The sequence below is a fragment of the Myotis yumanensis genome, unplaced genomic scaffold (assembly GCF_028538775.1).
Source record: "Myotis yumanensis isolate MYYU_CA2020_CCGP unplaced genomic scaffold, mMyoYum1.0.hap1 SCAF_17, whole genome shotgun sequence".
Classification (NCBI taxonomy): Eukaryota; Metazoa; Chordata; class Mammalia; order Chiroptera; family Vespertilionidae; genus Myotis; species Myotis yumanensis.
In genome coordinates, this window is record NW_027223768.1 from 24,662,594 (window position 1) to 24,672,827 (window position 10,234).

The window sequence follows — 10,234 nt, forward strand, 5'->3', positions numbered from 1 at the left end:
TCAGTAGTCTATGTTTAATTTTTGAAATGAAATTAAAGATTTTCATTTGATCAGTCTTGATGGTTGACCCCTATCTTTTAGAACTTATGAGAAGACCCCTTCCCCACCTTATCCCAACCCAAATGACTTACTTTTGCCTTTTTTTTTTTTGCTAAGTTTCTTTAGAACTAAAGCTGTGTTCTTTTGTTTTAAAGGGTTCCCGCCCCCAGCATATGTTATTTCCCCTCCTGTGGCATTTCCTATGGGCTCAGGTTACACCTTCCCAGCTGGTGTTTCTGTCCCAGGAACCTTTCTTCAGCCTACAGCTCACTCTCCAGCAGGAAACCAGGTGCAAGCTGGGAAACAGTCCCACATTCCTTACAGCCAGCAACGGCCCTCTGGACCAGGGCCAATGAACCAGGGACCTCAACAACCACAGCCACCTTCCCAGCAACCCCTTACATCTCTACCAGCTCAGCCAACAGCACAGTCTACAAGCCAGTTGCAGGTTCAAGCTCTAGCTCAGCAACAACAATCCCCTACAAAAGCCGTGCCAGCTTTGGGGAAAAGCCCTCCTCACCACTCTGGGTTCCAGCAGGTAGGTGACATTGTACCGTCCAGCTGACTAAGGAGGGGAAGGCTGAAGTTAGTCAGTATTCAGTTATTTGAAAGTGCTGGTTATGTTTTCATAACACCTCTTAGACTTGTAATGATGATGAGAATATAAAAGTATTCTCTTCGCTGATTAGGAAAGTGTAAATGTTTTCCTTTCCACTTTTGTAAAGGATAGTAGATCTTAACTACTATTCTTTGCTGCTACTACTTGTTAGTTTTATTGGAAAGTATTTTCTAGAAATAATTGTTTCCTGTGTGAACATAAACTATAGAAGGGAAGTAGAACCATAGTCTTGATGAGATGTTAAGAAAGCTGTGACACCAACCTTAAATATTGTCCTCCACATAGCACTTGAAACCGGAGGGAGACAGACACACTCACTAAACCTCTTAAATGATTGAATTGAAAGAGCGACTATGAGTTCAGTGTCCACAATCTGTACCTAGATGGCTTTCTGTGTATTGAAAAACCTGAATGGTAGAGGAAAGCGCTGCATTGCCAAGAGGTGTTGATTGTGAAACCAAGTGCATTCTGTGATTCCTGAGCACTGAGTGTCAGGGACATTGCGTTTCATCCTCATCCTGATGACAGGCTTCTCTTTTTCAGTATCAGCAGGCAGATGCCTCCAAACAGCTATGGAATCCCCCTCAGGTTCAAGGCCCATTAGGGAAAATCATGCCTGTGAAACAGCCCTACTACCTTCAGACCCAAGATCCCATAAAACTGTTTGAGCCGTCATTGCAATCTCCTGTAATGCAGCAGCAGCCTCTGGAGAAAAAAATGAAGCCTTTTCCCATGGAGCCATATAACCACAATCACTCAGAAGTCAAGGTCCCAGAATTCTACTGGGACTCTTCCTACAGCGTGGCTGATAACAGAGCTGTGATGGCTCAGCAAGCAAATATGGACCGCAGGGGCAAGCGGCCACCAGGAGTCTTCCGTCCAGAGCAGGATCCTGTGCCCAGGATGCCCTTTGAGGTGTGTGTCCTTTCCTGTCACAGGCGCTTGAGGGAGAGGTCTGGGGCTGCAAGTCTTTTGAATTTCCCAGTAGCTGTTTCTAAAGGTCACTGATGCGTAAGTGTCACAGAATGCTACTGGGCAGTGGGCACAGCGCCTGGTCTCCTCTTCACAGTTGTACAGTATGTTGGATTTGAGGAGCTGAAGGGTCCTGTTACTGAGTTTAAACTTGACAGTCTGGCAAAGATGTCTTGTGCGGGACTCTCTAACCCACATGTTGGAGAATTCGGAGACGGCTCCCTGCGTTGGGCTGAATCATCTAAGTTTAAAAATAGTTCACTGGCCAAAACCGGTTTGGCTCAGTGGATAGAGCGTCCGCCTGTGGACTGAAAGGTCCCAGGTTCGATTCCGGTCAAGGGCATGTACCTGGGTTGCGGGCACATCCCCAGTGGGGGGTGTGCAGGAGGCAGCTGATCGATGTTTCTCTCTCATCGATGTTTCTAACTCTCTATCCCTCTGTGAAAAATCAATAAAATATATTTAAACAAACAAACAAACAAAAAATAGTTCACTGCACATTTAAACGAAGTGCTTTCTGAGAGGAATAGTCAGCCAGTTATCTTTAATAGTGGAGTTCCCCTTCCTTGCCCTTCCTATTCCTGAGACACAGGGATGTGTTTGTAAGTTGGTCATTAGCACAAGGTAAGTTAGTCACTTTGCTCCTTTGCAGTTTGACTCATGAGCCACTTTCACCTTTTACGTTCTGCTCCATCAGTATCTGCTTCTTTGTATTGTCTTGATCTTTGTCGCCCACTCTGTGTCAATTTGCTTTTGTGTTTCAGAGCCTTTTCCTTTGCATAATCCTGCTTCACTATTAATGACTTCATCCCCCAATCATGCCACTGCTCCTTTGTGCTTTTGTCATCCCTATGGCCTCTCACTGTGCTCCTTTCTGTCACTAGGACCCCAAGGGCTCCCCTCTGCTTCCTCCGGACCTGTTAAAGAGTCTGGCTGCCTTGGAGGAAGAGGAAGAGCTGATTTTTTCTAACCCTCCTGATCTTTACCCAGCTCTGCTGGGGCCTCTCGCCTCTCTCCCTGGAAGAAGCCTCTTTGTATGTATTTAACCTAATTCTTGCTCTAACCCCAGCTGCTTTTCTGAGATTTTAGAATAGGTGATTTCTTCTTTTGGGGGGCTTTTCTTTTTTACAGAATTGTAAAGTTTATTATCCAACAGCCCAAACTGGCCTTCAAATGGTAGTAGAACATAGCAAAATGTTTCTGACGGCCTGGTTCCCCAAGACCTTACATTCGTGACTTTGTTAAGACCATCCTGAGGGCTGGGCGCACACAGGTTGTGATGCTGGAAATTTAACTTACTTCTCAAGTAGCACTTCCATCTGGACCCAGGAATGTCCAGTGTCATTAATCTTATTTAGAGTAGTGAGATTTTTTTCTCATGAACTCAAAATAGGACATGAAATATGTTCTAGACAGTTTACTGATGCTTTTGAATACTATGTGGCTCTTTTCTGTTTGGTTAACTAAGAGCCGTGATCAGAGCCAGAATTGTATAAACAGAATGCTAAAAAGAAGCGTCAGAGTGCCATAAATGAGTGACTACAGCAATAAATAACTACAATGACAAAGTGTAAGACTTCATTAGTTGTATCTTTTTAAAAAGTCTTCTAGATCCTAGTCTGCATCGCAGAGGATATCATGCTGTACCTATGCCAGTGTTTACATTATATTTACTAAGATGGGGAAGTAAAAGAAAAGTGTGTGCTATGGTTGTTTTTTTTCTGCCCTTCACCCCATCTTAATAAAATGTGACACAGCTCTTAGATTTACTTTCTTCCCCATAGACATTGGGCAAGAAAATGTAAAATTAAAATACGTTGATTTTTGTACTAGGAGAAATAAAAGCTTAATGGCACTGGTGACAAGCTGCCGTCCCTGGCACTTGAAGTTCCCTTAAGAATTTGGCTTGGTGAGTGGCCATAGAAAGCTCCCATTCTACCCCCCCCCCCCACCCCCACCCCCCAAGTTAGGAGAAATAAAATCTCCTGAAAACTGAAGTAGTGGTGCCCTGACTGCGCCTAGAGGTGTGGAAACCCCAGTTGCTGACCTGCTGTCGCTACATGTCGCCTTGCTTGCTTTTCACGGGTGGCTGGAGGGTTTGTGGGAGTGTCTTCCTCTCTGTCTACCTGCTTCCTGATCCCTTGTTCCTATTGCACTTGCCCCTTCCGTAGGAAATGAAGCTCATGGAACAGTTGGGGAGGGGCATATTAGTGTTTATTTGTTACATGTTTTTAAAGAAAAACCTTGACTATAACCCTTTCTGTATTTAACATTGTTAATGATATCATGTGTATGAAAGTGACTTGTGTGTAGTAGGTGGTTAATAAATGCATGTTGATCAACTATTCAATGACAGCAAGCATCAGAGATTCAGCTTTTTCCCCCAATAACTTTCTTGTAGCTTGACTTTAGCAACTATGTATTTCAGTACAGGGTGAGGTAAAAGTAGGTTTACAGTTGTTTGTATGGAAAATAATACAATAATTAATAATAATACAAGAATAAACTCTGTGTTTAGCACACTCACTGCTGTAAACCTACTTTAGTCAACTGTCGATAAAGCTGCGTAGGGACCATGCTCACAAAACCTGTTGTCAAATGGATTTGAAAGGCTTTTTCTTCAGTCGTTAATGTCCATGTTTTTAAAAACTTGGGGAGAAAACAGTGCCAGATCCATTCAGCATCTTGAGAGTATTCCAGGGTCACTGGTCTCTGCCAGGATCTCTGTTCTGGGTTAGAGGGCCTGGTCGAGGAGGAGAGTCTGTAACTCCCTGTGGCCACTGGCACTGAGCTGGCGTCGTGGCCTTAACAGATTTGCACTCACATCTTGTGAGCCTCATGCTGTACACTACGGTGGATACAAGTGCGCTTACAGTACATTATGGTCTTATACTTGGGCTGTATAGTGTCTTAAAATTAATATTAAGGAAATGCAAGGCATAATCTAACTACCATTTTTTTTTTTCCGGGACTGTGAAGAAATCCTTATTGGAGAAGCCCTCTGAGCTCATGTCACATTCATCCTCTTTCCTGTCCCTCACTGGATTCTCTCTCAACCAGGTGAGTAAACAGTGAAGAATCCTGTTTTGCACTGTCATTGTGGGCTCCCATGTTCCTTCCTGTCCTATTTCAGTATGTCTGCTTTTCTCTTTCATATATTGGCACCTTTTGGATTCTTTATTTTATCCCCTCTCTCTCTGATTGGGTACACTAGAGACTTGTATGTTACAGGTTTGAATCCTTTGACTTCTCAATATTGAAATCCTTAGGGCTCTGTTTCGCTTAATAAATTATTCATACTTTTTAACGTCGGTGGTTTACGTAGATAGAGCAAAAGTGTGAGGGAAAGCAAAGGGAAAGTAACAGGAAAGCTGAAAGAAACAAAAGCCTTCAAAAGTTTGCCTTAAGAAAAGCTTAAGGTGTCCCAATCATCTGTGAACCTGAACGTGGCATTTTCTAAATACTTTTCCTTCCTTGACGTGCTTCTGTAACTTGACTGTCATTTCTTTCAGGAAAGATACCCAAACAACAGTGTGTTCAATGAGGTATATGGGAAAAACCTGACAACCAGCTCCAAAGCAGAACTCAATCCCACAATGGCCCCCCAGGAAACATCCCTGTACTCCCTGTTTGAAGGGACTCCGTGGTCCCCATCACTTCCTGCCAGTTCAGGTATTAACTAGTCTTCAAGGAAAGGTAGACCTTGCATTACCAGTAAACTCAAATTGATTAAGAGTTAGAATGATTTTGTCATTGTAAATATATTGTGTTGATTTTTTTTTTTTCTAAGTAACTCCTGAAAGAAAATAGAGAAAAAGTCTGATGAGTTATTTTACATAACAAATGCTATTGAAAAAGCTTTTTCAGCCCCTCCAGTGTAGCTCAGTGGTTGAGCATTGGAGGTGAAGGTTCAATTCCCAATTAAGGCACATGCCCAGGTTGTGGGCTCAATTCCCAGTATGGGGGGTTGCGTGTGTGTGTGTTTGTGTATTTAAGGCTTTTCATATCCTCAGTAACCAGCAAAACAGAGTTGTAAGGGAGAAAAATACGAGTTCCAAAGGATGTCAGCTGTTTTTTAGTTTTGTTTGCAGACATTCATTCTTTGCAGGAAAACTGCAATTTTTAAAATAGAGGTTTTTTTAATGCCCATTTTATAAATGGAGTCTGATTTAATAGCAAGTCTTAAAGTTAGACAATTATATTTCTCATATAGAAGACCAATGGGTACTTATGTGAAACAGGTGGTTTGCATTAGTGGGTGCACTTGACAGAATCGTCTCCTGCTTTGTTTCGTTCTGTTTTGGGCAAAGAATGTGCCTCGTTATTTATGTTTAGAGAAACAGAGTCCTACATCTAGCAGAGTCCTTTTGGGGGCCCTTATTTTGCCTTTCCTCCAAAACCCTCTAATTACTTTTAGTAGAATTTAAGTGACCAGATCTACAGGAAACTTTAGTTCTTGGCATGTTTGTGAAACAGCTTATCCATTGAATGTCCTCTTTTGCTATTATTTAATAGATCATTCAACACCAGCCAGCCAATCTCCTCATTCCTCTAACCCAAGTAGCCTGCCAAGCTCCCCTCCAACACACAACCATAATTCTGTTCCATTCTCCAATTTTGGACCCATTGGGGCTCCAGATAACAGGGATAGGAGAGCTGCAGATCGGTGGAAAACTGATAAGCCAGGTGAGACCCAAACTTCATAAAAGTAAAATAACTTTACTCTGTCTTACCCTGGTTTGGGGCTTTTGGCAGTGATAAAACGTATTCTTGAATTCCAATCTCTTTTCATCCCTTAGCCATGGGTGGGTTTGGCATTGATTATCTCTCAGCAACATCATCCTCTGAGAGCAGCTGGCAGCAGACCAGCACTCCAAGCGGCACCTGGACAGGCCACGGCCCCTCTGTGGAGGATTCCTCTGCTGTCCTCATGGAGAGCCTGAAGGTGAGTGGATTTCAGGAATAAGAACCACAAGCGATGTTGCTGGTTTCATTCATATAAATAGCTAGGTTATTCCTAAGGCCCCTACACTTGATTTATTAATAGCACATATCTAGCAGAGTTCTGGAAACATGGCCTGCCTTATGAGATTCTTGAATGGGCTTTTTGTTTTTAATTTGTGAATTCACTAGTGACAAAGCATTATCTTCAGGGGCAGAAGCACAAAGGTCCTAGTTGCATTCTAAGTTTAAGAACATTCTGATTCATCTTGGAATGTTTGATTTAAGCCTTTTTTGAACAAGTAAAAGAACACCTAACAGTAAATACTCTGGTCCCCACGTGGAACTGAGTTTAGTAAAAGACTTCATCTCAAACATACTTTCACCTTTTCTGGTCGGGGGCTAACTGGTCCTGAGGACAGTCTTTTCTAATGGCTGGATTGTTTTAGGGGGTGGGGATCTTGGGACATTGTGCCTTTATGTTTGGCTGGGATTGAAGAACCAGTCCTTTCAGACAACCAGGCCTGTGAGCTCTACTGACAAGCTCTGGGCTGTCTTTCAGTCCATCTGGTCCAGTTCCATGATGCACCCTGGCCCATCCGCTCTGGAGCAGCTGTTGATGCAGCAGAAACAGAAGCAGCAGCGGGGACAAGGCACCATGAACCCTCCACACTGAGGCTGGGGTGGCAACCTGGCAATGAGGCTCCATACACCATGGCATGTTGGGTTTGCAGGACTGGCCCACAGCCCCTGCAGGTGGCAGCCCTCTTCTCTGTGTCTTGCCGTTGAGAGGGTGTAAGTGTTCCACCGGCCCACTGAGTGTGCACGAAATGTCCGCAGTGCAACCAAAAGAAAAACCATCAGGAACTCTCCATCCCCCTGGGCCTCCGGAGGGAGAGAGGAACTGCTGTTTGTCTCACTCAGTTACCTGATAGCACCGCCTCTCGCCTTCTCCATCGTGCATGTCCCCAGCCACATGGGAAGTGAAAGCTGAGAAGGGAAGGCAGGTAGGAGAAGCCAGTGGGAACTTCTCAGTCCTTTTTTCCTCTTTGGGGAATAAAATAGGAATCCATTAATGATTGCTTTGCTGACTGAGAATGTAGTTGAAATTATTCCTAAACATCTTTTATTATTGTTATACTCTCAGTAGTAAAAAGTCACACTGAATTCTTCCATACACAGATGTGCTGCTTCTAGTCAGTGTGCAGCAAGGGAAGCCCCGTTCACTGCTCCCTGAGAGGTTGGTGGTGACAGGATGGGGAAGCGGACCTCTTCGGCCAGTGGCAGTGTTCCATAGGGAGAGTACAAGGCCTCGCCTTCGCTCAGAAGGTTCCGGTAGGCCCTCTTCTGGCCTGGAGACTCCAGCAGGAAATGCCCTTCACTCTGTAGGTGCTCGAGCCCCACTCGAGGGTGCAGTGTGGGTGGTGGTGCTGGGCTGGACCAGCAGGTGGCTGCTGTAGGGTTTAAATGGACGTTTTTGATTCCTGTACATTTTGCAGTAGCAGAGCAAGCAGTCTCCCAGAAGGCAGGCTAGTCCATTCATGGCCTGGTGTTACTAGGTAGAAGCTTTCAGTGTGGTTATTTTTTGTTTGGTTGGTTTTTGTGCCCCTATCCTATCTACCCCCACCCCCTCCCATCCTACCTCCATCCCTTTCCTACCCAATGCTACATGCTAGTCATTGTTTTTATTCCTAATGTGTACAACATCACGCCAAGAAGCAACAGAAGGGGTCCAGCAGCTGGGGCCCAAAAGACAGTCTGAAGAGGAAGGAGCGGCGGCTGTGTAGCCCAGAGGGGCCAGGCCCCCCACCAGCTGCAATCTCCCAGCCTCCACCTTCAGAGTGAAACTCGAGACAACATGGACACATGTGCATCATGCACAGAAGAAAACACAACGAAGTCCATTCTGGAAGAGGTGGAAGAAAGGAAAATAAGCTTTTATTTGATATTTATTAGAAGGAAAGAGGACTGAACGTTTTCTTGGGTAGAAACAGGACAGCATTTCTGTTAGTCATTTCCTGGAAAAGTAATATTTTAAGGGGAAATTATGGAAACAATCTAAATGTCCAATTGCTGTGCTAGTGGTAGGGTTTATTTTCCAGGAGGTCTCTCCTTTGTGCACGTGAGAGAGTGTGCACGCACACGCCCACCTGCTCTCGGAGGGGGTGGTGTGTGGTTAGTGTGGGACTTGAGAGCTAGAAGGTGGCTACAGAACAAAGCACATCCCGAGCCGGGCTCACTGGAGTCTGGGCAGCCCCAGCAGGGAAAGGGGCGGGGCGTAATGCTCATGGCTCTTCAGAGAGAGAGGGTGGAGTCCCGTGTGCTTACATTATTGCTCTCTCAGTTTGACATGGTGTTTGGGGTTTTTTTTCTTTTTTTTCGAAGGTCTGAAAGGGTGAAGCCCCCCCTCCCCCGAATCCAATGGCAATATGAAACCCTTTGTGCTTCTCTCCTGCCCCTTCCTGTGTCTACCTTCTCCAGTCCCTCCCTCCCAAGCCTCCTCCCTGCTGCCTTTCCTCACTCTGTGTGTTTGAGCCCCACATTCAGGCAGCTGCGACATTCCAGTGTGTGAACTGTCACCCATTCTTGCACCCTAGACCAGCTCATCAGGTTCGCCGTCGCTCCCAGGAGCGCCCACGTCCCCTCTGCAGCCCCATTTCTGCATGAGCATTTGGTGTTTGGAATGTTTTCTGATTCTCGGGCGGGTTCCTCACCTTATCATCCTCCGTGTGGAGTAATGAGGAGGGAGAGGAGAATCTTCATCAGAAACTGGTTTTGTGTAGTAAACCTTCTTTTGTGTTTTGTTTGTTTTGGGTTTTTTGTTTGTTTGTTTAGGTCTGTCTGTACAAGACCTGCAGCTGCTGAAATCAGCTTTGCCTTTAATTAAACCATGTTCTCTCCAACCAGATCTGTGTACAGATGGTTTCTTTTCTACCCTAAAATCAAGACTTGGGACCGACTCAGAAGTCATATAGAGGAAGCAGAGGTGGTCAGAAGGTGGATATGCTTCAGGGTTACTTTTGCTTTCAGTAGCTTTCCACACCAGCATGCATTAGTATGGAAAGGGATGAGTAGAAAGAAACTGTCAAATTCTTTTATTTAATAAATAAAGAATACTTATGCAAAGGAGTTAACATATCCACCAGTTTTATCCCTAGTCTCTCTGTTAGTAAGGCAATTCACTATAGAAGTCACTACGTCTGACTGGCAGCAACAGTAATTAATAATTATTCTTGGCTTTGGGGTTGCGTTTCTTCAAGTTGTGTCCAAAATGTCCAGTGGCAGCCTGCTGGGCCTTCCGCCCTAGGTGTTGATTCTGTCTGTACCTCACCTACACACTTGAAAAATTATTAAATTACGGACACAGGAAGGGGCAGGAGAGAAGCACAAAAAATTATACTCACAAGAAATGGGCGGATTAAGGCCAGGCCTAGTATCTATGGAATCCTTCAAGTTAACCCTGAAAACAGGCCACTGGTTTACATCATAACCAAGGTAAGGCCACAGCATTCTATCATGCGCATTAATGTTGTACGGGATGTTAACTAATAGGATACTGTTAACCAACTGGCTGCCTGAACGTGGCTTCTCTTCTTTAAGTCTCAGTGGCAAATTTTCCTATTAAGCTCTTAAGTGTTTCTCTGAGAAAACATGAAGGGATGT

At 44.6% G+C, this 10,234-nt stretch overlaps 1 protein-coding gene across 5 annotated transcripts in view; it reads left to right on the forward strand.

The window, feature by feature from the left end:
• Positions 1–9,477, forward strand: part of SMG7 (SMG7 nonsense mediated mRNA decay factor) — a 56,073-nt gene extending 46,596 nt beyond the window's left edge. For 3 of the 5 annotated variants that reach the window (XM_070396869.1, XM_070396868.1, XM_070396870.1), the window contains exons 16-23: positions 195–577; positions 1,202–1,573; positions 2,515–2,664; positions 4,610–4,690; positions 5,143–5,302; positions 6,146–6,316; positions 6,430–6,575; positions 7,134–9,477. In XM_070396869.1, coding sequence (XP_070252970.1) covers positions 195–577; positions 1,202–1,573; positions 2,515–2,664; positions 4,610–4,690; positions 5,143–5,302; positions 6,146–6,316; positions 6,430–6,575; positions 7,134–7,247 — 1,577 coding nt within the window. In that variant the 3' untranslated portion in view covers positions 7,248–9,477. The remainder of the gene's footprint in view (positions 1–194; positions 578–1,201; positions 1,574–2,514; positions 2,665–4,609; positions 4,691–5,142; positions 5,303–6,145; positions 6,317–6,429; positions 6,576–7,133) is intronic. The other 2 variants (XM_070396871.1, XM_070396872.1) reach the window with 1 other exon arrangement.
• The last annotated feature ends 757 nt before the right edge of the window (positions 9,478–10,234 follow it).